Source organism: Sus scrofa, chromosome 14 (assembly GCF_000003025.6).
Source record: "Sus scrofa isolate TJ Tabasco breed Duroc chromosome 14, Sscrofa11.1, whole genome shotgun sequence".
In the NCBI taxonomy this organism is placed as follows: Eukaryota; Metazoa; Chordata; class Mammalia; order Artiodactyla; family Suidae; genus Sus; species Sus scrofa.
In genome coordinates this window covers 40,227,894-40,253,259 of record NC_010456.5, presented here as the reverse complement: position 1 = coordinate 40,253,259, position 25,366 = coordinate 40,227,894, and the positions used below count along the sequence as shown (strand labels likewise).

The 25,366-nt window shown below is 55.9% G+C and overlaps 1 protein-coding gene across 10 annotated transcripts in view; it reads left to right on the top strand.

Moving 5' to 3' along the window:
- Nucleotides 1-25,366, top strand: part of PXN (paxillin) — a 50,892-nt gene extending 25,526 nt beyond the window's left edge. For 2 of the 10 annotated variants that reach the window (XM_021073135.1, XM_021073139.1), the window contains exons 2-15: nucleotides 13,309-13,535; nucleotides 13,821-13,936; nucleotides 14,365-14,501; nucleotides 14,587-14,788; nucleotides 15,448-15,583; nucleotides 17,027-17,890; nucleotides 19,042-19,308; nucleotides 19,506-19,820; nucleotides 20,731-20,829; nucleotides 21,097-21,267; nucleotides 21,390-21,563; nucleotides 22,111-22,192; nucleotides 22,331-22,479; nucleotides 23,239-25,366. In XM_021073135.1, the coding sequence (XP_020928794.1) occupies nucleotides 13,309-13,535; nucleotides 13,821-13,936; nucleotides 14,365-14,501; nucleotides 14,587-14,788; nucleotides 15,448-15,583; nucleotides 17,027-17,890; nucleotides 19,042-19,308; nucleotides 19,506-19,820; nucleotides 20,731-20,829; nucleotides 21,097-21,267; nucleotides 21,390-21,563; nucleotides 22,111-22,192; nucleotides 22,331-22,479; nucleotides 23,239-23,505 (3,206 nt within the window). In that variant the 3' untranslated portion in view covers nucleotides 23,506-25,366. Of the gene's footprint in view, nucleotides 1-10,553; nucleotides 11,856-12,597; nucleotides 12,810-13,308; nucleotides 13,536-13,820; nucleotides 13,937-14,364; nucleotides 14,502-14,586; nucleotides 14,789-15,447; nucleotides 15,584-17,026; nucleotides 17,891-19,041; nucleotides 19,309-19,505; nucleotides 19,821-20,730; nucleotides 20,830-21,096; nucleotides 21,268-21,389; nucleotides 21,564-22,110; nucleotides 22,193-22,330; nucleotides 22,480-23,238 lie in introns of those variants that run through there. The other 8 variants (XM_021073138.1, XM_021073137.1, XM_021073136.1 and 5 more) reach the window with 8 other exon arrangements.

Below are 25,366 nucleotides of genomic sequence, written 5' to 3'. Positions count from 1 at the left end.
TTAGACCAGGAGTGTCCAGGGCAGCTGTATCCCCCAGTGCACAGCACATGGCCGGGCATAGAGCAGGTACATTGAGTGCAGAATGAGGGGGTTTGATGCTTTTGACTCATGCTGGCCTTCCCCCTCCTCTGGCCTCTGGTCCTCGGCCCCTCAGAGTGAGAAGGCATTCTTAGCAAACTGCAGAACCTGGCATGTCTCATGGACTGAGTGATAGAAATGGTCTACCTGAACTGTCACCCAAAAGAAGACAGTCTCCACAGTTCAAAATCTAACTTCCAGGGAGCTCCCTTTGTGGCTCAGCGGTAATGAATTCAGCTAGTATCCATGAGGTTGCAGGTTTGATCCCTGGCCTCGGTGGGTTAAGGATCTGGCGTTGCCATTAGCTGCGATGTAGGTTGCAGATGCAGATCGGATCTGGCATTGCTGTGGCTGTGGTGTAGGCTGGCAGCTGGAGCTCCAGTTCAACCCCTAGCCTGTGAACTTCCGTATACTGTAGCTGTGGCCCTAAAAAGACAAAAACAAACAAACAAACAAAAAAAACCAAACTGATTTCCAGACAGACTTTTGGAATACTCTGTGGACATTGGGGACTTCTTGAGTGATGTTTTGGGACATTATGGTTGGGTACTGCTTTTGCCATCTGTCCTGGCTCTGCTGGGTTGGATTCCCAGAGCCCCAGATGTCAACTCCAGTAAAACACAAAGCAGGGCTGAGATGGCTCCTTCTCCTTCCCCCCATCAATCTCCTGAGGTAACCAGCTGGGCTTGGTGGAGGGAGGCCAGCTCAGCCATGCCAAGCTGTGACCTGGGACCCTTTGCCACGTGAGCCCCCCTCAGACACAGACCGTGCTGTTCGGTTCTCCCATGAGAGAACCTGCCTCTGCTCTGGGTCTGGTGGGCTTCTTGCTGGCGGACTACAGGATCTCATTTTGGTTCTGTTCCCCCTCCTCTGCACTTTTTTTCTCTGCATGTGAGCCCTGCTAGCAAGACTGACAGTCCAGAGGAGTCCCTTCCCTGGGTGCTTTTCCTTTTAGGAAGGTCTTTCCCTCCTTTCTTTCTCGTGTGGTTTCCCAGTGTGACTCTGGTTAGCCAGAGCCCCAAGGACTGTGTCCTCTATCTGCTCCCTCCCGGTCAAGGAAGAGGCTGAGTTCCCAACACAGAGAGTCGACAAGGATCTGAGCTTGCAGAGAAATCTGTCTTGCCCTCCTTTGTAGATGAGTGACACCATCCCACCAGGGCCTGTGTGGGGTGCTTTGGAGGGACAGGAACAAGACTTGGGGCTCCCCCCTTACTCTGGAGGTGCTGTCAGTCATGTGGCCCAAAAATCTTGTCTTGCCCCAAACCAAGCAAATGGCTTCCAAATTTGTGAGACTAGAAAGGTCAGGGCCAGATGGTGTAGGTACTTCTTGGGAAGTAAAAGTGTCATCGAGGGTCAGTTTGGAGGCTGCTGGTCCTGGCTCTTTCCTGCCCCACCTGCCCCTTCTCTGCTCTTGACCATGTCAAATAGCAGTTCCAGCTGTGTTCTGCAGTGTCATAGCCTCCACATGACATTTGTGGCAGATAAGGATCACGAACTGCCCATCCTAACCGAGGACGCAGCCTGGGATTCTGAGCACCTCCTCACTCTCTCGCTCAAGAAAGCACATCGGGAATTCCCCTTGTGGCTCAGCAGGCTAAGAACCTAACTAGTATCCATGAGGATGCGGGTTTGATCCCTGGCTCACTCAGTGGGTTAAGGATCTGGCATTGCTATGGCTCTGATTCAGCCTGTAGCCAGGGAGTTTCCATAAGCTGCGGATGTGGCCCTAAAAAGACAAAAAAAAAAAAAAAAAGCAAGCATATTGGATCTTGTGTGAGTGGGACTGACAGTCATAGAGTCATCTGGAACTCATTCAGTTTATTTTTGAAAAGTAAAAGCAAATAAGTTGAAAAGTAAGTACTTTATGATCCTTAGCTAAGGACAGGTGGTGGCACGCCTCAGGCTGATCGATCACACATCAGGCCCAAGATCCTTTGTCCCTCCCCCAGTTGGTCATTAGGTGCCTTCAGTGGAGCTCTGACTGCCTGTCTGTCTCCTGATGACTCTCATGCTGCTTCTGCCTAATTCTGGGGAGCCAGTGATCTGTCTGTGCCCCAGAACCAGAACCATGGCCCAGGCCCCTCCCTATGTCCAGATAAGAAATCCATGGGGTAGTAAGGGAGGGAGGTCCTCAGTGCCTGGGGTGACCCTGTCTTGCATCACACTGTTCAGGTGGGCCCTAGCATGGCACAGCGGGGAAACACTCTTGCAAGTCGACCCACCAGGCAGCAAGTTAGCCTGGAACATGGAGCTCCCCATGCCACCACTAGGGGCTCATCTGTGGCTCAGCACCCCGGCTGAGGGGGAAAGAAAGGGTGGAGGGCATGCTAGGGGCCAGCCTTCTTGGATTGTTCCAGGAGCTCCAGAAACTGAGGCTTTGAAACAGAGAGTGTGGAGAGTGGTGACAGAGCGAGGGACAGCTGCTGGCAGCAATATTCCTTTCCCAGGGGTATCATGGAAGAACATGAATGAGCTATTCTCGTGGGGTGGGGAACTCTGCTGGCCTGCAGAGCACCCTTAATCAGGCATCTCTTAGCCTCTTTGCCCCGATCTAGAAAATGAGGTTGTGAGGTCAGCCTCCTGGTAGATGCTCAGTAAGGATTATTTCACATCTCTGTCTCTCCCTATGTCCCCCTTCTAAGCTTCTTTCTGGCCTTGCAGCTCTGTCTTTGGGTCCCTTCGTAAAACTCTGCGGGGTTCGGAGCCTAGGTGGCAGGAGCAGAGGCTTCTCTCCTCTGGGAGGTCAGAGGCAGGGAGCTTCTGAGAAGCTTAGCCAGCTCCTTCTATTGACATGATTCCAGGTTCGAAGCCACAGGACTCTCAGACAACGGTGACTTCCCAGCAGGTGGCAGAGCTGGTGTGGGGTAGGGGTCGGGGGTTGGGGGGGGCTAGAGCCCTGCAGCTTCTCTCTTGCCTTCGTCCTTGCAAGAGAATGAGTAGGAAGCTTCTGGGCTCAGCTGATGAGGACTTGGAATGAACTGGAGGCACAGAAGGGTGAGGTCAGTGGTTTGCTCAGCAAGGGGGCCAAAGTTAGTGACAGACCTGTCACAGCTCCCAAGATTCCTGGCCACAGTCCCTGGCTCCACTCCCTCCCCATCGTGTCCTTAGGGAGATGCAAGTTGGTGTCAGGATGGGTTTCTTTACTGAGTGCCTCCTTGTATGACAGCAGGAGGCCCAGGAGGCTCTCCCCAGCAGGAGTGGTGGTTTTTGTATACTTTTTCATTGATTACTCACCCTGTGCTCTATGAGGTGTCTGAGTAACTAAAGCCCAGAATTGCCACCCAGGCGAGTGAGTGGTGTAGATTTGAACTGTCCCCCTCTCTACTTGGAGGTCCGTTCTTTCCACTGAGCCACACTGCCACATGGGCAGGATACCAGGAGGGTACAAAGAGCTAGGTGACCATCACAGCTCCTAATACCACCAGAGCGGCCAAGTCTCTGGTATGGTAAGACGGCTTTGTGGTGCTACTTAAATGTCACCCTGAGCTCCCACGTGCACATGCCAAGAGTCTCTTTGAAGCCTCACTTCTTATCTTGCAGTTCATTTGCATTTTGTATTTGACTCCATGAAGTAGCCCCCCCTTTTTTTTTTTTTGTCTTTTTGCCATTTCTTGGGCCGCTCCCGCGGCATATGGAGGTTCCCAGGCTAGGGGTCTAATCGGAGCTGTAGCCACCGGCCTACGCCAGAGCCACAGCAACAAGGGATCCGAGCCGAGTCTGCGACCTACACCACAGCTCATGGCAATGCCAGATCCTTTAACCCACTGAGCAAGGGCAGGGATCAGACCCGCAACATCGTGGTCCCTAGTCGGATTCGTTAACCACTGTGCCCCGACGGGAACTCCCATGAAGTAGCCTTTTAATTTAAAGCAGTGGTTTCAATTTTTTGTTCCTGAGGCGGTTTGATCCCATCAGATGGTGTTCCTGTGCCCCTGGCCGCCATCCGCCCCCTGAGAGTATGGACATCCCTATAGATGGTGGGGGAGGGGGACATGTCAGTATTTTGAATAAATAAAGGGAGGAGGGGTCCCCTTTGACCAGAGAGGCAGTTTGCAGAGAGCAGGCCTGGGCAGGAGGTAAAGGCTAGTTGGGATCATTTTCTGAGAGGCTCCGGACCACAGTGCCAAGCCCAGGGCTTTCAGTCTCCTCCTGTGTCCTGTAGGCAGCAGGGGCCATCCCCCTTGCTTGCATCCAGAGGCTCATGAGGATGTTCATGGTGCTGTGGATCTAGCAAGGGGGAGGGAGGTTCCTGCCTTCAGAGGGCAAGTGTCTAGTTAGTGGATGCACACAGAAGAGGTGGGATTTCGGGGGTCTGCTGCCAGAGCTAGAGCAGGGGAAGCCAGGGCAGGGGTTTGAGAAGGGGCTGAGTGAAGATTTGATGCCAGTCCAAGTTGTTGGCTTCCTGTGATGGAAAGAAAGGGAGGCCAGGAAAGGGGAGGCTCCTGGGAAGGAAGGAAGAACCTGTGACACTCAGAGACAAGGAAATGTGGGAGCTGGAAGGGGGCCTGGCAAGAGAGCGCAGGATCGGGAGGTGGCCCAGATGCTTGATCGGGGAGCTGGGACCTGTTCCGAGGCCTTTTGAGCCGTATTCACTAGAACTTATTGGCCAAGAGTGGGTAACTAGCGCTGTGAGATCCACAAACATCAGGAAGACTGAAGCTCATTCCTAGAACAGGCAAACTTTTGAACTTTGTGTTTGGGTCTGTGTAGGGTGGCTGAGTCACTTGGAGCCCCTCCTAACCTCTGCTGATGATTAGCAGGGGTGAGAGGCCCCCGGAGCCGCCCTGCTGTGCAACAGGCGGACTTGCCTCAAAGAGCCCAGATTGCAGGAACGGATTGGAGTGAATGTGGAATAGCTGAGAAAAACCCCAGCCCCTATGCCTCCTGGTTTCCAGGCAGTCAGATTTTTTTTTGTTAATCCACGTTTCACCCTGTGAAGGAACCACGGGGATGGACCTGGAGTTGGACCCTAGGCGTGACCTTAAAAAGTCCAGAAGTCGCTGGGTGACCTGAAGAGGTGGATGACTCTGACCAATGAAATGCATCCAGTGTTCTGGGCGTTCTGGGGGAGGGCGGGGCCTGCCGATCCTGGACCCAGAGATGTGTTATTGACAACAGAAGTGAGACTCTGCTGGCCTGTCAGCCTGGCCCACTGCTGTGCCCGTTGTGGGGGGTAGGGGTGGGCAGAGTGTACCTGGGCAACTTGTCTCACCTGCTGCTGCTTAACCTGCCAGAGCCCCATGGATGGGGAAGCTGTAGAGGCCTGGGGCCTGGTCCATGGGGGGCTCTGTGTGTGTGCTGGTGCTGTAGACAGGGCCTGGCACAGTTAGGCTTCTGCCTGGAGCTCAGGGTGACCTCCGGAGTTGCCTTTCTGCCTTTATTCTCTCAAGTGTCTGGTTACCTATGACCTTGGGTGCCAGCCAGGCACCCAGCAAAAAGCCAACCTGTCGGCACACTCAGGCTGTGTCAGCCCCTGCTAGCAGGGCAGACAGGACCCCGCCCTCCTAAGGCATCTGGGCAGTCCAGGAAAGAAAGGGCCACCTCCCAGCCCTCTGAGCAGCAGATTGGAAGACTCTGGCCTTCTCCCCTGGTTTCCTGTGTGTCACCCCCGGCCCACACTTCCTTCAGGGCTGAGAGTAAAATGACAGTTCCTGTTGAGGAGGCATGAGTCAGCAAAGGAGAGTGGTGGCTGAGTCTTTATAACCTCCAGGCATGGCTATTAAATATTTAAATGACACTACAGTATTGATTGTTTCTCATCCATCCCCTTAGGAAAGCAGTTCCTGTCTGGGATTTGGATAATAGAGATATCTTGGATTTAGACAAACTCTAAAGGTTCTGTATAAATCTCACCTGAAATTATGTTATCTCCCCCTCAGAGCTTGCTACCAGGCATGGGAGCAAATTGGGTTCTGCCCATTTTACAGATAGAGAAGACGACCCCAAAAGGTGGTTCTACCTGACGATGACGACGGGCACCCAGCAGCCTGGGCCTGGCGTCACAGCATCCTAGCACAGGCTGTGGTCTCTGCTCACGGCCTGTTTTCTCTGGTCACAGTTACTTTCCCACCTTTCTCCTCCTCCTCACGCCGTCCCTCTGTCATTCGGCTGTTCATTCTAGCTGCTGGGGATGTGGCATCGAGCAAGGTAGACAGAGCCCCTGTTCTGGAGAGCTTAATTCTTGGAGAGGAGGCAGTCAGTTGACAGGAGCTCAAATTGGCAGGGAAGGACCCTCTAGGAGCTTAAGTTCCTAGTCAGTGTCCAGACCCTGGGTCCCCGGGCTGGGTGGTGCAGAGCGTATCTGGCCTAATTGTAGATTGGCCCTTACTGGTCCCAGATCTGCCTTTCTTCCCAGGACAGTTATCAGGATAAATATACCCAGCTCCCCATTCCTAGGGAGTTACTCACCGAGTGCAAGGGCCCCGCCGTGGATTAGATTACCTCTGCTCCAACTGCACCCTGCTCAGAGCTGGGGGATGGGGAGAGTGCCTCCTCTCCTGCACTCCTTCCTAATGTGGAAGAGTGTCAGTGGAGGGGCTGAGATGAGACCATCCTTGAGGAGAGGAGCCCGCCTGCCCTGCTGTTTACATAGCTCCTTCCTTAAGAAGGGCTGAGCCCTGCTCACTGCTTATGTCCTGAGCTCAGGCAGCTGTAAGGAGTCTGGGCAGCTTCTTCTCTGACACTTGAGGCCACCAAGACTGCACAGGTGGTCCATCCAGGGGGCCCGAAACCTCTCTTAAGAGCCCAGAGTTCTGAAGGAGCGGAGTAGGCAGGCTGAAAGGCTGGACCTCTCCAGGACTGGTGGGGAAGGGCCTTGCCGAGTTGGTGCTGTTGCTCTGAGAGTCAGGGTCAAGAATTAAGTGGCAGGGATGGACAGTTGGCCCTGGGCTGTTAGGAAGGCCTGGTGCTATGGCAGCCTCTTATAACCTGTGTTGGGGCTCTCATGGCAGTGTTGGCCACACCTTGCTTCTGCTTGTCAGGTCCTAAGGAAACAGCTGCCTGGGGCCATGAAAGCTGAGTTAAATTGGCCTGTGGAAAGAAGGTGGGTGAACTGAGTCTTGGAGAGATCTTATTTTTATTCTGGGCCTCTCCTAGGCTGGGCCTCAAGAATACAAGGCTAGGAGTTCTTGTTGTGGCAGAGCAGAAGTGAATCCGACTAGTATCCATGAGATTGCGGGTTCAATCCCTGGCCTTACTCAGTGGGTTGGGGATCTGGTGTTGCAGTGAGCTGTGGTGTAGGTTGCAGATGAGGCTTGGATCTGGCATTGCTGTGGCTGTGGTGTAGCCCGGCAGCTGCAGCTCCGATTTGACCCCTGGCCTGGGAACCTCCATGTGCCGTGGGTGCAGCCCTAAAAAGCACACATGCACAAAAACAGAAAAAAACAAGGCTGGTCGAGGTGGAGTCTTCCAGGTGGCCAAAGGACCCTGTTTCTTTTAGCTCAGCCTCATGCCAGTGCGGCAGGGGAGCCTGTGAACTCTGGGATGGGACAATGCCCCACACATACCTGCCCCATCATGAAGACATGGTGGGGAGGCTTGACCATAGCAACTTTGTTTTCTTCAGAGTGGTGCCCCTAACTGCTGATCCAGGATTGCAACATCCTTTGCCTTCAGGAGTGGAATGGGACAGGAAGGCGCTTTTCTTCTTCCCCTCCAGGGCTCACCATCTCTCTGGGAGGGAGCTCTATTCCAGGGACTGTGCTAAAGCAAGCCATTACTATTCTCTCATGTCATTTTTACTCCTGTGACTGAGGTAGAATGCCCATTGAACAGACGAGAAGACTGAGGCCTAAGAGCAGTTAAGCAGCCTGGCCAAGCAACCTGGCCACAGGGTAGCTGTGTGACTCAGGATGCCCCTGTGTGATTTCCAACATCTAGTGTCCTCAGAGCCTGGGAGAGAGGATGAAATGGCTCTGCCCCCCCCCACACACACACCTTTGAGGAATCCTGGATGGCCCTTTATCTCACTCTCTTTGGAGTCCGCCCAGTTCTAGGTCCCTGAGCTTGACAGTCTTTATCACACACTAGGAAGTGGCCGGGTGTTTGAAAGAGGCTTGACTTGTCTTTCTACTCCAGTTGGGGGTAGAGGTGGGAAGGGTTAATTGATTATCTTTAACTTATTATTGGGTGTATCTGTGGCTTAGCTCAGGGCCCCAGAGCTGAAATCAGGGGGAGATCCCTTAGGGGGACTCTGTCCCGTGGTCTTGTGCTCCTGAGTAGGTTTGGGAATGTGAGGGGTGCAGCTACAGCATTTGCCCTGGAATGCGGGCAGACTGGCCCCTAGGTCCCCTCCCACCCACAGCAGAGAGCCTGGACACCTGAATCTGAAGTCCCTGGGGGCTGTAGACCCAGCAGCTCCCACCTGCTCTTCAGGATTATGCTCACTGGTGGTCGCTGGGGCCCAGGAAAGGTGTTTCACCCTGGCCTGGGCCTGGTGCGCTGTGCCCACCCAGGTGCCTGCCCTAGGGCAGTGCAGCCTCAGCTGAGGCGACAACTACTCTGAGCCACTGTTCAGGTGCTGCCATGGCATCTGCCAAGGCAGCACTGGAAGTGAGGGCATGTCTGTCACCTGGGTTCCCACGCTCTGCATCACTCTTGGATCGCACCTTCAAATGATGTGTGCTTCACGCACAGGGCAGAGGCTTGGCACCCAGACCCTCTTGTGTTCCTCCTCATATCCTGCTCCGCCCCTCCAGTCTGGTGCAGCACATTCCCTGCCTCGTTGAAACTTTACTGGCGGCTGGGGGCTCCTGGTAGTTACCTTCGGTTACTCTCCTCAGTGGGGAGCTGACGCACCAATGGCGCCCTCTGGTGGGCAATGCCCTTCCCTGCTAGGGAGCCGCTGGGTGGCCTTTGCCTCTGCTGTGCCGGGAGACTTTGCATTAACTGCCCCCCCTCCCCCCACCCCGCGGCCTGAACCGAGAACCTTTCCCCTCCACACGTGTGGTGGACAGACACACCCAGAGACCTGGGCTTTCTCTCCTCTTGGATGGAAGTACCAGAGCCTCCATTACCTGGCCCAGAGAGGCAAAAAGCCTGCAGAATCTAGGGTAGTGTCCTCCAGAAAAGGCAAGCTCCAGAGAGAGCTCCTTCACTAGGGCGACTGGAATGGTCAGAGTGCCTCTGACTTGTCCGTTGGGTCTCAGGCCTGGGTCCAGAAATTTAGTGGAACCCTGCTTAGGAAGTTCCAGGCCTGCATGAGTGAGCCCTGACTGCTTCAGGTACTGCTCCTGTGTGTATGGGAGGTGTCCTTCAAACATGTGGAGGGAGGGGGTGTTTTAGCCACACCATTTTCTCTGACTCCTTCTTGGTACATAGCAGGAATCTCTGAGCCTGCTCCAAGAGTATTCAGAGCTGGCGCCAGGCAGTCACTGTAGCTGAAACCTACACTCCCCGTCCCACCACCACCATGGGGCACTGCCAGCAAGTGGACTCCCCTGTCCAGTCCTCCATCTTCCACCTCTGTTTACTCAGGCGGGGTGGGGTTTGCTGAGCTTGCAAGGAGACTTTGCCCTGGCACAATTTGGAGCCCGTGGGGAGATAGTAGGCTTCGGCGCCCATAGAAATCCTAAGAAGAGGCCAGCAAGTGCTCCTCAGTGTCTCCTGACGTCCTGGCTCTTCCCTGAGGCACTTGTGGGGGGCCCAGGGGGGACAGGACCAAGGATGGAGAGAATGAAGGAAGCTGCATTGCAACCTGCAGCTGTACATGTCCTCTCACGCAGTCAGACACAAGTTTGGACAGTGATCTGCCTCATATCTCTGACAGCCACACGTGTTTCACTTTGAATGTTACTTTATACTTTGCTTTTCTCTTCAAGGTTGCCCTTTTCTTGTCTAGCTCAGATCCTACCCATAGAGGACTTAGGAGGAAAAGTTAGCACTTTGCACCCAACCTGACCTCCTTGGAGAAAAATCTTTTTCTGATTTCACAGAGTCAGTAAGATGTGATGTTTGAAGCTTCCCGTCTACTAGCATCTGTTATTCCATATAAACCTCATACCAGTGAGATGAGGTGGGGGTTAGAAAGCCCAGCTTACTGAGGACACTGAGGCTCAGGGAGGTTGTGATTTGCTCTGTGGCCATGGGTAGTATAGATGGAGGAGCTGGCACTGAACTGGTGTCTGGCTCGACTCTCCAACTTGTGATATTTTGTCTCTGCTCCTTTCCACCAACAGAGGTATCTGTGTTGAAAAGACTTTGTTGGAGTTCCCGTCATGGCGAAGTGGTTAACGAATCCGACTGGGAACCATGAGGTTGCGGGTTCGGTCCCTGCCCTTGCTCAGTGGGTTAACGATCCGGCGTTGCCGTGAGCTGTGGTGTAGGTTGCAGACGAGGCTCGAATCCCGAGTTGCTGTGGCCCTGGCGTAGGCCAGTGGCTACAGCTCCGATTGGACCCCTAGCCTGGGAACCTCCATATGCCGCCAGAGCAGCCCAAGAAATGGCAAAAAAAAGAAAAGAAAAGACTGTTGAAGACTCACAGAGTAGCCAACAGACTTGTGGTTGCCGAGAGGGAGGGGGACAGGGAGGGATGGACTGGGAGTTTGGGTTTAGTAGATGCAAACTATTACATTTAGAATGGATAAACAGGGGTTCCTGTTGTGGCTCAGTGGGTTAAGAACCCACCTAGAATCCATGAGCATGCGGGTTCAATCCTTGGCCTCAGTCAGTGGGTTAAAGGATCTGGCAGTGCTGCAAGCTTCGGCTTGGATCCCGCCTTGCCGTGGCTGTGGTGTAGGCCGGCAACTGCAGATCTGATTCGACCCCAAGCCTAGGAACTTCCACATGTCACAGGTGCAGCCCTAAAAATTAAAATAAATAAATAAATAAATGAATGGGGAGTTCCCTTCGTGGCTCAGCCTTAACAAACCTGACTAGGATCCATGAGGATGTGGGTTCGATCCCTGACCTCACTGAATGGGTTAAGGATCCAGTGTTGCAGTGAGCTGTGGTGTAGGTCGCAGACATGGCTCAGATCCTGCAATGCTGTGGCTGTGGCATAGACTGGGAGCTATAGCTCCAATTTGACCCCTAGCCTGGGAACTTCAAAAAAAAAAAAAAAAAAAAAAAAAAGAGAGAGAAAGAGAGAAAGGAAAAGAAAAGAGCCTGTTGAAGTCAAAAACCAATAAGCCAAACTTGGAGTCAGTCATGAGTGAGGTGGGGGGAGGTGATGCAGAGGGCAGTAGTGTCCCTGCTTCAGAAGGTTTGATGAGGGAGGTGAATCATCTGTCCTCTGTTGAGTGTTTGTAGCCTGGGGTAGGTATGTCCCAGCTGTGTCACTTCATCCAGCTCAGGTGGTATGGAAGTGTGCCTGTGCCTCTCTGAACCTCAGTTTTTCCATCTGTGCTGGTGGGTTAGGAGGAAGTAAGGTGACAGGTGAACCTCCTGGCACATGGTGGGCATTCAGACATGGCAGCTGCCTATTACCCCTACCAGGCTTGCCCTTGTTGCTCTGGGGGGTTGGCTTTGCCCATGAGGGAGAAGGAGGGACCCCACCACTGCTGGCTTAAGCCCAGAGGAAGTGGAGACTCCGTGTGAAGCCAAGATAGCAGGTGTGGCCCTGGAGAGCCTGCTGGGATTGGCCCTGGACACTGGTTCCTTTTCCGCTGTTACCTAGACTCACACTGACTCCCTCCAGTTCCGGTTTGCTAGAGACAGGAAGTCAGACCTCTTCTGAAGGACCCGGAGAGGGAGGGGGCATAGGAACTGACTTTCCTTGGAAGTCAGGAGACATTCTGGGCTGTGGAACAAGCTTCTGATCAGCTGGGTAGGAGCCTGTGGTAGGTATCTATTACCAGCCTAGGGTTGGAGCCTGGGGATAGGATACAGCTGGGAGAAGGTGTGGGCCCACAGGCCCAGGCCCTGGGTGAGGCCCTTGATCCTTCTTACTTCCTCTGAGCAGGGGTGGGGGTGGGGACAGGGCCACCAGAAAGGATTGGACTGGCCGCGCTCAAAGTCTGGGCCCTGCCATACAGAAAGTTGTCCTGTGATCATAGCAGCCTCTTGCAGGGCAGATTTTTGGGGCTTGGGGCTTTTAAGGAATCAGACAGTCCTGTCACTTACCAGCTTTGTTATCTGGGGCCTGTCCCACCACCTTTCAAAACCAATTTCCCCATCTGTAAAGGGAGAATTCCCACTTCATGGGTATTAGGAGGACTCACTAATACCATGTATGTAACATGCCCGGCACAGTGCCTGTCAATAGTAAACAGCCAAGATCCAGCCATTGCTTTTTGGTGATTGTACTGAGTGTCCCCAACCCCAGTAGGTCAGCGGTGGGGGGACGGGGGAGGGGGCGGCAGTGATCCAGGCAGGAATGAGGGTGTGGCATGTGGGACTCAGGCTCTCGGCTTTGGGGCTGTTGAGGGCCCCAGGATCGGGAAGATCAGCAGTTGTCACCCCTGCCCCTCTAGCTGTACCCTCCTTGTCTGGGGACAGGGGAGATGCAGGCTGCCCGGTCCAGGGTAATGGAATTTTGCTCTTGAGGGCCAATTCATCTCCTTGCTGCTGTTAAAAGCAGAATAGTGGGGCCCTTGAGCCTCTGGGGCCAGGCTGCTTGCCAGGCTTCCACAGAAACAGCCTACCGAGCAGTCCTGCCTGGCTCTGCCGAGGAGGTGGGGAGCACTGCACCAGCCTCATCCCAGCCCGCACCTCCCCACACACCTCGCCAGTAGCCCAGAGACTGAGGAGAAGCTTGGTGCCTGAGGTTTGCTTCTACCTGATCAGGAAGGCAGGTACCACTGCAGGGGCCCCTCCATTGGGGGGGTGCTGAGAAGGCCTAGGCTCTTGGAAATTAAGTGGGACCTGGTAGTGCCCAGGCCCCTCCCTGTGACGTGGGGCCCCTCCCGCCCATGCTCTCCGCCTTGCCCTGCGGAGTCAGTGCCTGGTTCCAGGCAGGCATTTCTGACTCCCAGCCAGCCAGCTGCACTGCCAGGGCCTGGTCGGGAGGGAGTGCAGGTGCCCAACTCCCGGAGGTAGAAGAGCCCCCAGGGCGGCCCCAGGGGCCTCCAGAGCACCTTCTTCTTGGGCTGGGGGTGGAGCTTCAGGGGCTGTTCTTAGCTAGGTGTGCCCCGGGCTGATACCTTTCTGACCAGAGGCTGGTCATTTCTCCTATGGGCGGGGCAGGTGCTCAGAAGTTGTTAACTCTCTGGTGCCAGCAGGGAGGCTGCTGCCACTGGAGACTACTTTCTAGGATCCCTTTCTTTACCTGCTCCCTACGCCTTCTCTTTGCAGACGCTCTGCTGGCGGACTTGGAGTCCACCACCTCCCATATCTCCAAACGGCCTGTGTTCTTGTCAGAGGAGACCCCATACTCGTACCCAACTGGAAACCACACATACCAGGAGATTGCCGTGCCACCCCCTGTCCCCCCACCCCCATCCAGTGAGGCCCTCAATGGCTCAGTTCTTGACCCGATAGACCAGTGGCAACCCAGCACCTCCCGATTCATCCACCAGCAGGTAAGGTGGGGACGAGGCTTGGAAGTCAGCTTTGGAGCCAAAGGAGCTTGTCTGGCAGTGGATAGGGAGCCAGGGATCAGGGACAAGGGGAGGAGGCAGGAAGCACCCAGCTCCCTGCACCAGATGCCACCACGTGAGGGCCAGTGACCAAGTGTTAGTCACCTATCTCCTGGCCAGAGTGTGGAAATACCCTGGGGAGACTGGCTGTGAGCAGGAGCCTCCTGGGGTGACTTGGGCTATTCCCTTCCCTCACCGAGGAGACCCTGAACATTCTCTTTCCTGCAGCCTCAGGCCCCATCCCCTGTGTACGGCTCCAGTGCCAAAACTTCCAGTTCCTCCAACCCCCAGGACGGCATCGGCCTTCCGTGTCCACGAGCCAGCGAGGAGGAGCACGTGTACAGGTACCCCCCCAGCGCCTCTGCCTGCTTGGAAATCCTGTGAGTTGTCCGGGCTGGGGGCAGGGGGTAGCTGACCAGGGACAGGCATGGTCACAGCCCTGGCTGTGGGGTTCTGCCTCAAGGGTCACTGGGTTAGGCTGTGGAAGCCGCTGGGTGCCTGGCCAGGTCCTGAGGCTTCTCGCCTGGCCCAGTAGCCTTATTGCTGTCATCTTTGCGCTGTGGCTGGGCTGGCTGTCATATCACCCTGCACTGAGGAAGGTTCAGGAACTGAAGCAAGACTTACTTCCTCCAATCTTCTTACCACATCCCTTTCCCACTGTCCGTTCTCTGGCTGGCGGAGGCACCGTATCCCCTCTGTTTATTCTTGAGCATTTGGGGGCCGCCGGCAAAAGGAAGCATGTCTCACTGAGGTCTTCCCTTTGCCTCTCAAGCTTTCCCAACAAGCAGAAGTCGGCTGAGCCTTCACCCACCGTCATGAGCTCCTCCTTGGGCAGCAACCTTTCTGAACTTGACCGTCTGCTGCTGGAGCTGAATGCTGTGCAGCATAACGCCCCAGGCTTCCCCACAGGTAGGCCTCGGCCAGGCCCCCCAGGGTCTCCCCTACGGATCCCCCGCATGGCTCCAGGCTGAGCAGCTTTTCTCTCTCCTTGCAGATGAGGCCAACTCAAGCCCCCCACTGCCTGGGGCTCTGAGCCCACACTATGGCGTCCTGGAACACAACAGCTCACTGGGGGGCAAAGCGGGGCCGGTGACCAAAGAGAAGCCCAAGCGGAATGGAGGCCGAGGCCTGGAGGATGTGCGTCCCAGCGTGGAGAGTCTCCTGGACGAGCTGGAGAGCTCCGTGCCCAGCCCTGTGTGAGTATTCCCTGAGCCTGCCCCATGCTCCAGTGTCTGTCCTCTCATCCCTAGTGTCACCTGTTCCCTCTGAAGGTGCCTCTTGTTTACCAGGCTTTCTCCCAGGCCTTTCGGGCAGCTGGTGAGTCACACAGACGCCATGCCTGCCCTCAGGCAGGTGAACACAGTCCATCCAAAGAGACTGACGCCATGCACGCTGTAGCCCAGCGGCTGTCAGCACCGGCTTTGGAGCCACACGATAGGGTTCGCATCTTGCCCTTCTGTTGTCTCTCAGGCCTGTGTCTTCCCGTCTGTAGAATGGGATAAGGGATACAGGAAAACAGGGATGGGACCACCTACCTCAATATGGGTGAGACCCGACACCACGGTGCCTGAGGAGGAAAGTGCCGATGGAACATTAGCTCTTCTCGGTGTTAGATGTTGTGGGAGCACATGCAGCCTTGTGGAGGATACACAGGCTGCGTGGGCTTGTTGAACAGGCAGGCCTGGACTTGGTCTTCCTGGGAAAGGTGCCCTCTGAGCAGGCCTCAGGGCTCTGTTCCCCTGGCTGACAGCAGTCCCCTCCCAGTGACAGGTCCCCAGGAGAGATTGGGGGGCTCCCCTGGGGAGGGGATTGCATTGGACTCTGGGGTCCTCGCTGATGCCATGCTTGTCTGCAGCCCCGCCATCACTCTGAACCAGGGTGAGATGAACAGCCCCCAGCGAGTCACCTCCAGCCAGCAGCAGACGCGCATCTCAGCCTCCTCTGCCACCAGGGAGCTGGACGAGCTGATGGCCTCGCTGTCAGATTTTAAGGTGCCCTGAGATCCCTCCTCTTCCCAGCTCTGTCCCCTCAGAACTCCCACCCTGGTTCTTCTCTCCCATACCTCAGTGTGAGTAGCTGGAACTTGGCCCCTTAGGGTTTGGGTGTTTCACCCTGAGCCCGGGACCCAGCGGGCAGTGCCCCGGCCATGCCAGGGTACGGGGAAGGGAGGGCCAGGCCGGGTTCCTAGCTGAGCTGCCTGGAAGCCTGTGAAGTCTGAAAAGTGCTCAGCAGGACATTCCTAACTCCCTGGGTGCTCCCAGCTCCCAGTCACCCTGGGAGGGATCAGGAGGCTGGGACAAAGGACCCTGTGTTAATGGCTGCTCCTGGTGGGGGAGGGTGTTCTTTTTCTCCTGGGCCGTGGAACTTGGGATCCTGTGCTGAGAGGTCATTGGCCCTGGAGCCCTTTGCCCACGCTGGCTGTCTTCAGCATGTCCCCTTTCTTTCTGCCTCTGGTTCCTGAATCCGCAGGCTTCCTTCACCAGCCTCCATTCATCCTCTGTGGCCTCTGAGTTCCCATGGGTTCTGTCTGGAACACCTCACCCATCAGGCTGCTGGGCCAGTCCTGCACGAGGCGTCCCTTCCCCTCCATCCTGGCCCCCTGGGCCTGCCAGACCCAAGATGTTTTATTTAGAGGATGCAGTGCCTCGATGGTGGCTGATATTGACTGAACTCTAATGGCTGCTGACTCCACCCTTCCATGTGGGCCTGACTTAGGGAATCTGAGAAGGGGAGCCAGCTCTTGGCCCCAGTGGGGCCTCCAGGCCTTCCTTCGGTTGGGGTTTCATGCTGGGGGTGGGGATGGGGGCAGCCTGGGCTTGTGACCCTCGTGTGCCAGCATTTCTGGGCAGCCACAGTCAGAAGCAAGTCTGTTGGACTCAGCCCTTAGCCTCAGTGTCTTTTAGGCTGTGCGACTTTCTGAGACCACAGCGTCGCGATGCCCCTTGAGCAGCAGCACTGGTTCCAGCTGTGCCCCCAGAGCAAGGTCATGGAGCCCTGGGATTACCTGGCGGGGGGGGACAGGGCCGAGAGCCGAGGCTGCAGGAGGCAGGGTGTTTATCCCAGCTGCCCTCCCTGTGCTCCACCTCACCACAGCCTTTTCTCTGTCTCCCTGCTGACTGGGGTGACCCCAACAGGAATGGCTTGGAGGCCGCTTTCTGCTGCCTGGGTTTGATGGGGGCCAAGGACACGGAGTCCAGGAAAACCTTTTTTGGGGGGTGGGGCCTCTTCCAGAGCCAGTTCTCACACTTCAGCTTTGCCTCCACCTCAGTCTGATCAGTGTAGACAGTGTAGATGGTGTAGACAGTCTGGTCAGTGTAGGTGGTGGCTCTCGGAGCCCTGAGCCCAGGCCTGCACCTTGCAGAGAACTTCCTTCCTCACCTCTCCCGTCTCTTTCTCTCCTCTCCCCTCTGCCTTTTGTTTTTCTCCTCCTCCAGACCAGCTCCTCCGCTGTGGCCTTGAGCTCCCCGGGGCTGCTGTCCAGCTCAGCTCCTTCCACACACCACATGCTTCCTCCTCCTGCTCCTCCTCCTTCTCCTCCCCGGCCCTCTGTATTCCTGCCACCTGCTGGGAAACCCCCCACTCGAGGCCCTGGCCACACCCCTGAGGTCGTCTGCACTGAGGACAGTGATAACTTAGCTCAGGGCCTTGTACCTCCTGTGGCCCCCAGCTGGCTTGATTTGGCTGGCTTTGGGGTGACACCGGACACCCCAAACTCAAGGTCTTCCTCCATGGAGGGTTCTCTGGGGCCACTGGGTACAGAGAGCCAGGCCCACATTTGGAGGGACCCACCCAACCTGGTGTGTGAGCTCTCCAGGGCATCCCCGGGTAACATTCTACCCCACACTGGGTGCATAGGTCCCCAGGAGTCTGGGGACCCCCAACTTCCATCAGCCAACCCTCTGTGTCAAGGGGAGGCTATGGCCGCCATGCAGGGGCTCCTGTGGGGTCTGGAGGTTGTCAGGTCTAAGACTCCTCAGGGAGCTATGCCCAGCTTCCAGCAAGTATCTGAGCCCACCTTGGTGGCTGCAGACCGTCAGGCTGTCTTCCCAGATACCTGGAGTCTCCCGAAGGAACGTGGACAGCAGGAGAGGGCCAGGCCAGGGCCAGGAGAGCAGTTAGGTGGAGAGACACCCATGGGGGGCAGCCTTGTCAGACCAATCCAAGGACTCAAGACCCCCAGGACGCCAGAGGGCACCACGGAAACTGCCGCTGAGGCCAGGAGGGAACAGCTGGAGCTTCCGCAGGCTGTGGTCATGGATACACCCAACACCACTGAGAGGATTTCCACCTCTGGCCAGGCAGGCGGAGCTCGCACGGCTGCTAGGCACGGTCCCAGTCCTGGGGGGCGCCTGGCACGGGGCCACGCCTGCCTAACTGCATGCGACCTCCCACTCTGCGCATGTCTGCTTGGGCAGCCGAGATGTCGTGGCCCAAGACCCTGACGACTGGCACTGGGCAGTGAGCTCTGTGGGGCTGACAGAATTCCTCGAGCCCCAGAATTTCTCATAGTGACTGCTTCTGGCTTGATTAAGGCCTTTCCTTTAGATGAGCTTCCCCTGACACCTTAAAGGATGTGTGCGGGATGGTTAAAAGCATGGGCTTTGGGGGAGTTTCCTAATGGCTAGGATTTGGCGCTTTCACCATTGCGGGTTCAATCCCTGGTCTGGGAACTGAGGTCCTCCATGAAGCTGCTGCATGCTGCAGCCAAAAAAAAAAAAAAGGCATGGGCTTTGGAACCAGATAGAATTGAATACGAACCACGCCTCCAGCACATGCTCCCTGTGTGACCTTGGGCAACCAGCTTCAGTTTTCTCATCTTTAAAGTGAGGGTAATAGGCCATTTCCCCCACAAGGCTGTCCAGAGGCTTAAATGAAGGTAGTGCCTTAAATGAAGAAAGAACACAGCACATGGTCCCCAGTAGGCCGTGGCTGACCTTGCCGTTATTATTTGCTTCTTACTTGATTGAAATTTTAGGCCCTTTTCAAAAACAAAACAAAGTAAAACAACAAAAAACCCAAACCACGAGAAACAAGTAGTTTATAATATAAACAAGGGGGAAAAAAAGCAGTTAAAAGATTTACTAGAAAGACCACATTTTTCTATTATGAATTAAAAAAAAAAAAAAAAAAGGAAAAGTCTTCTTCCCTTTCAAGACTGTCCACTTCTATTCTTTCAAATAATTCTTGTGATAGCCCTGTAAGGCAACTGAGAAAACATCACTAGCCCACTGCAAGGATGGAGAAGCAGAGGCCTGGAAGTGAAGTGTCTTGCCCAAGGTCAGGGCTGACTTGGAAAGCATCCTCTCTGCCCCCTGCCTCCACCCTAGTCCAGCTTGGCTTTTCCCTGGTGGTGTGGTTCAGCCCTCCCCTCTTGAGTGCACCCCCAGTGTGGACTGAGCAGCATCGGGGGAGCCCAAAGTGGCCCATGACAGCTTCCCTCCCTCCTCAGATCCGCTCGGTGATCAGGAGGAGCCGGGAGACAGGCCACGCGCACCCCATGTCCCGGGAGCCCTCCCCTCGCCGCCGGCTGGACCCCGCCACCCTGAGCAGGACCCCATCCCAGGAGCGGCTCATCGCAGAGCTGCAGGGCCGTCTGGGCATCCAGCCGGAGGTGGAGGAGGCCACGGAAGCCTCTGCGGAGGACTGGCTGACAGAGGGCGTCATCATCACTGTGCAGCCGCGTGGGAGGCGGGCTGGGGGGCAGCTGGTAGAGAAGGTAGCGAGCAGATGCCCAGGACCGGGCCAGGGCGGAGGTCCTCCAGTTCTTGCCCAGCACTGGCTGGAGGGGAGGTCTGGTGTGTGTGGGGGTCCTGCATCCTGTGGCCTCGTGAGTGGGGAGGCCGGGAGCCCCTGTTTGCAGAGCTGATGTTTCTGCTGTCGTCCTCATCTCTCTCCTTCTTTCCTTCCTCCCAGGTTGTCTTCCCTCCCGGCTCTCCCATTCCCCTGAGAAGAACCTTCTCTGTTCTGCCTTCTCCTCCTCCTCCCAGCCCTTTGCTCCAGCATCGCAGAGACACCTCGGCCAGCAGCTCTTCGCCCCCACCCAGCCCACCTGGCCCCTCTACCCTGGGGTCCCCGGCTCTCCCCTGCGCTTCTCCTGGGGTCCAGAGCACTGGGGTGGGGCCATGGGAAGCTGATGCACAGGGCCCCAGCCCTTTCTCACCTGCGCCCCACTCTCTGAGCTCCGTGGGCTGCCAGACTGACGAGGACCCACTCTTCCCCCCGATGCAGGCAGGCCTCCTGGGGCCCCTCCCTGTCCTCATGCCTGAGCCAAGTCCCCGTGCTGCACACACATGCTCGCCTCTCCTTGTCCCTCCTTCTTTTTTTTTTTTTTTTTTTTCCTAGGGCCACTCCCGTGCGGCATATGGAGGTTCCCAGGCTAGGGGTCCAATCGGAGCTGTAGCCGCCGGCCTACGCCAGAGCCACAGCAACTCGGGATCCGAGCCTTGTCTGCAACCCACACCACAGCTCACGGCAACGCCGGATCGTTAACCCACTGAGCAAGGGCAGGGACTGAACCCGCAACCTCATGGTTCCTAGTCGGATTTGTTAACCACTGTGCCACGACGGGAACTCCTGTCCCTCCTTCTACAGTTCGCATAACTAGGGTCCTTCCTTAGATCTGTCCTTGACCCTGGACCCTCACAAACGTAACCTGATGTCCACAGTCCCACCTCTGAGACATCAGCAGTCCCTTTCTTCCTTGTGGGGCCTGCCCTCCGATGGCCCTTTCCTGCTGCCCCTCAGCCCTGCCCCAGGCTCTGTCTGAGGAAGCCATTTCCAGAAGGAAAACCAAAACCTGTTCTCCTCTTCAGCCCCAGACCCAGTACCGGGCAAGGCCTCCTTGCTCTCTGGCCCCATCACCTCCCCTCCTTAAGTCCTGTGCCTTTGACTCCCTTTAAGATTTTTTCTCTCTTCACCTCTCCCTGGGCCTCTCTCTCGTGGTGGTTTTTCTCTGGACTTTTTCTCCTGATTTTGGGACTACCAGTGTGTGTTTGGGGGTGGGGGTGGGGGAGGGCAGAATCTATCCTCTTATCTCATCCTAAGTTCCCTTTTGTGAAATGGTCCAATGACAAGGCCTCATGTTCTCTCTTTCTTAATTTTTTAAAAGGAAATTCTTCTCCTTGTTTCCTCCCCTAAGACCCAGGGCTTGGAACAAAGAGTGGACAGAGAACTGTGCTGGGCAGCTGGCTGGAGGAATGGCAGGCAGAGCAGCCCTGAAGGGCAGGACAAGGGAGGGGTCAGTGCCAAGGCTGGAGCCTTGTGTCCTGCTTGCCGTGTGTTTCTGGGGGCTCAGTCAGGCCCTCAGGGTGCCGTGAGCCCCTCTGACCACCACAATGCCTTACAGATGCCACTCCCACCCTGAGGGCTCCTGAGGCCCCTGGAGGGGCTGCACTTCCTACCGCCATCAGCTCATGTGTCCAGGAGGGAAAAGAGCCCCAGTGCTGCAAAAGCCTATCCCCAGGGCCTGGGTATCCTGACCTGTCCTCTGTCTCTGTCTCCGCAGTTCATGGCCCAGGGCAAGACCGGGAGCAGCTCTCCTCCAGGGGGCCCCCCAAAGCCGGGAAGCCAGCTGGACAGCATGCTAGGGAGCCTGCAGTCTGACCTGAACAAACTGGGGGTCGCCACGGTTGCAAAGGGGGTCTGCGGAGCCTGCAAAAAACCCATCGCGGGGCAGGTGATGATGGCGGGGTGGGGGTGGGGGGGCACGCGTCAGGTGGGCCTGGGACCTTGGCTCCTCTGGGAGGGTACACCAGGCAGACCCAGGCCCTGAAGATCTTGCCTCCCTCCTCTCCTCAGGTTGTGACTGCCATGGGGAAGACGTGGCACCCAGAGCATTTCGTCTGCACCCACTGCCAGGAGGAGATCGGGTCCCGGAACTTCTTTGAGCGGGATGGACAGCCCTACTGTGAAAAGGACTATCACAACCTCTTCTCTCCACGCTGCTACTACTGCAACGGGCCCATCCTGGATGTGAGTTCCTCCTGCACAGGTGGCCCCATCCGAGGCTCAGAGAGGTCAACTTACATGCCTGAGCTCACCCAGCTGGGAACCCGGGTTTTCACTCAGGCCACATTAAGTGGCCCTGGCTCCCTCCCATCTCCCATCCCTGGTTCCCTTTGGCCCAGACTCCCAGAGGTTAGGAGCCCAGCTCGGATAAATGGAGTGGAGTGTTGCTCCCTTGCTCCTGCTGTGTGATGTTAGGGGGGTGCCTAGCCTCTCTGAGCCTAAGTTTCATATAAAATGGGAGTCACAATAGAATGTATGACCTTGACCACATGTGAGGGTTAAAGGAGATAGAGTGGGTCTGGCATGTCACATCCTTCATTCACTAAAGCGGAATCCTCGGTGCTTCAGAGCACAAGTAGGGGAGACCTCCATCTTCGGAGTGTTTTGCTCTTTCTTGGCCTGGAGCTGGGGGAAGGGGTGGGAAGAAGAGAGCCTTGCTGCTGGGTCTCAGCTGTGGGATCTGCCCAGTGGGGCTGCAGCTCAGCTTTGGTCCCACACTTTGCTTTTACAGAAAGTGGTGACAGCCCTTGACCGGACGTGGCACCCGGAGCACTTCTTCTGTGCCCAGTGTGGCGCCTTCTTTGGGCCTGAAGGTACTGACTGGTGCCTGCCAACTCACTGTCTCCTGGAGGATTGGGGTGGGAGGGGTTCCAGGGAGACTTGGCAGAGGTTGGTGCCAGGGTGGCGCCCCCTCTAGAGGCCCTCATCTGCCCCACACCCCACCTCCGCAGGGTTCCACGAGAAAGACGGCAAGGCCTACTGCCGGAAGGATTACTTTGACATGTTCGCGCCCAAATGTGGCGGCTGTGCCCGGGCCATCCTGGAGAACTACATCTCGGCCCTCAACACCCTCTGGCATCCCGAGTGCTTCGTGTGTCGGGTGAGGAGCCTCCAGACCCTCTAGGGGGGTGAGGGTGAGCAGCAGGGAAGAGAAGGGCCTGCTTCACTTTCTGAACTTGGAGGCCCCACTTGGGTTATTAATGGGAGTGGGAAGGCAGGAGGTACACTTCCTCAAATCCAGTAGGTCCTGGGCCAGGACTTGAACTGAGACTAGTAGAAAAGTGCAAGGTGGTCCTGTGCCACAGCCCTGAGATTGGTCACGTTCGGGAGAGGGGTGTGTGAGAGTGAAATGGGGTAACGCAAGCATTTAGCAGCCTCAGCGGAAATGGGCAAGGGTTTCCAGACTGCCTTCTAGGGGTAATGGCCCACAGATGTTATTAGGGTTCCACCAAGAGTCAAATAAGTTTGGGGAACACCGTGCATTACAGGACTTCTCAGAGTCTTTAATACCCAGATGTGCATGTGGATCTCCAAATGGAAATCTAGGATGCAGAGTTTGACCGCAGAACCCTTTTTTTAGAACGAGTCTTTCTGGGCACATCCTTACAGCCACCTGCTAAAGTGCCCAGGAGTCAGATCCTTGTTGGAATCCAGGCAGTGCAGGTTAGCAGTGGCAGGTCAAGGTCTTTATTGGGAGAACAGTAAGTGTTTAGCATCGCACTTGACACTCAGGGAATGCTTAGCAAGTGGGAGTTGTTCCCAGAGTGATGACCCTGCCCATCACCTGGGAGCTCCCTCAGTCCCCAGCCCCAGCCCCAGGCTGAGCCTTCTGCCCCCTGCCGCCCCCTTCTGTGTCCAGGAATGCTTCACGCCATTCGTCAACGGCAGCTTCTTCGAGCACGATGGGCAGCCCTACTGTGAGGTGCACTACCACGAGCGGCGGGGCTCACTGTGCTCTGGCTGCCAGAAGCCGATCACGGGCCGCTGCATCACGGCCATGGCCAAAAAGTTCCACCCGGAGCACTTCGTCTGTGCCTTCTGCCTCAAGCAGCTCAACAAGGGCACCTTCAAGGAGCAGAATGACAAGCCTTACTGTCAGAACTGCTTCCTCAAGCTCTTTTGCTAGGCGCCCCTGTCCTTCCTCTGCCCCCCTTCCCAACCCAGCCTTCCAGCCGCTACTGTGACCCAGAGGCCTCACTGGGGTGAAGGGGCAAACCCAACTGAAACTGGAACCATGTCCATGGCTGGTGCAGGATGGCAAGAAGACCTTGTGGGGTCCCACCTGCTTTTCTTACCCCCCTGCCAGAGCCTCTGGGCCTCCTTCCTCCTGCAGCTCTCCCCAGGCTGCTAGCTCTTCACCCTCCCTGGAGGTGGAGGCTGTAGGGCCCACCTGTGTCCTCATGAACCCGCCTGGCCAGCCCAGCACCCCACACTGGAGCCATCTCTTACTCATACTTCGGCAGTAGAGCCGGGGGGTAGGGGGAGGGCAGGCAGGGTCAGATGGGGGCCCCTTTTCATCCTCATCCTCCCCCATCAACCTCGTTATCCTTGTTCCGAGAGTACTGGGGACAACAGCTCCCTCCAGACAAAGCCAGCATCCACCCAAGGCTGGAAGTGCCCAGGGGGCCATGGAAGGTTCCTTGTGCTCCTTCTGCCCTTCCAGGCTCCCCCGGCCTGGGCAGCTGCCTCCGCAAAACCGCTCTGGTTCTACTGAGAAAGGCCTCTCCAGCAATAATGTTTTCTAGTCACTTCCTCTGTCTCCAGGAATGGCATGAGGTGGGGAGTTTCACCCTGTGCCTGGACACTGTACCGACTTTGATAGATTTCTACACTGAGGTTTGAATTCATATCGTCTGACTTGCTTTTACTTCTCTGTACAAAAATGATTTTGAAGAGATTTTAAAGATGTCCCCTTTGTACTCCCCTGTGTCAGCCGCCACTGATCCTGTCAGTGATGGTGGCTGTGGTGTGGAGTTTGCCTTGTACTGAGGGTTCAGGGTGGGGAAGCAATTTGTATTTTATTTTTTTCTTAGCACAAGCAGGTGAACTGGGAGCAGCTCTGTGACTCCCCTTCTTTAACTTCACAGCTCACCAGGACTGTTTTTATAAACTGCTGTATTTTGAAACCCCTTCCTTACTTAACCCAGGCCAGCAAGCTCTTTACTGAAATTGGCCTTAAGGGGCTCTTGCCCTTGGAGGCCTGGAATTCTGAACCTCATCCGTCCTGCTCCTGAGGGGGGAGAAGGGGAAGTGCACTTTGGAGTGTTGTTTCCTAAGTAAGCCATTAGGAGCGTCCACTCCCCTGTGAACTTTCTGGCAACAAAGAGAACATTCTCTCTGGGGCTCTTTCTCCTGCCTTCTCAGGAAAGCTGGTATCCGATTTTTGACCATTAGTCTTGTTGATTCCACTGGGTGCATCCCTTCCCCAAATTTCCTGCCCTCCCTGGAGACTGGAGGCCTGGGGAAAAAGAATCCAGGTTCTCAAATGAGGGCCTGGTAGGATTCTGAGCAGAGCGACAGGATCCTGCTGACACAACAGGAAGCCCCAGAGTGCTCTCTCCCAGAGGGGAAACAGATAGGGCTGGTGTTCTGGGTCAGCAGAACGGGACCCCAGTGGGGTCTGAATTGATGAAGAGCCAGACCACTCCACTAGCCTCATAGCAGAGGCTGGGTGTGCTGAGGTCTCAGAAGAGGGTCCTCTTTGGTGGCAGGGCTGGGAGCAGCCTGGGTCTGGAGTGGTCAGCCAGGCCCAGCCACAGGTCTGATGTCTCCACTTGTACCCATAGGCCGTATCGCTCTGTTTACAGTGACCTGCCCCAAGCCCTTCCCCCAGAGGGCCTGGGGTTTCAGAGGTCTGTCTCCCCTTTGGTTCAATGGTTATTCAATGATTTGATTTTTTTTTTCCTCCATAAACTTATTAACCTGGCTTTCCCCCATTTCAATTCCTGTGATTTATGCCAATAAAGTTTGCCATTATTTTCACCTGT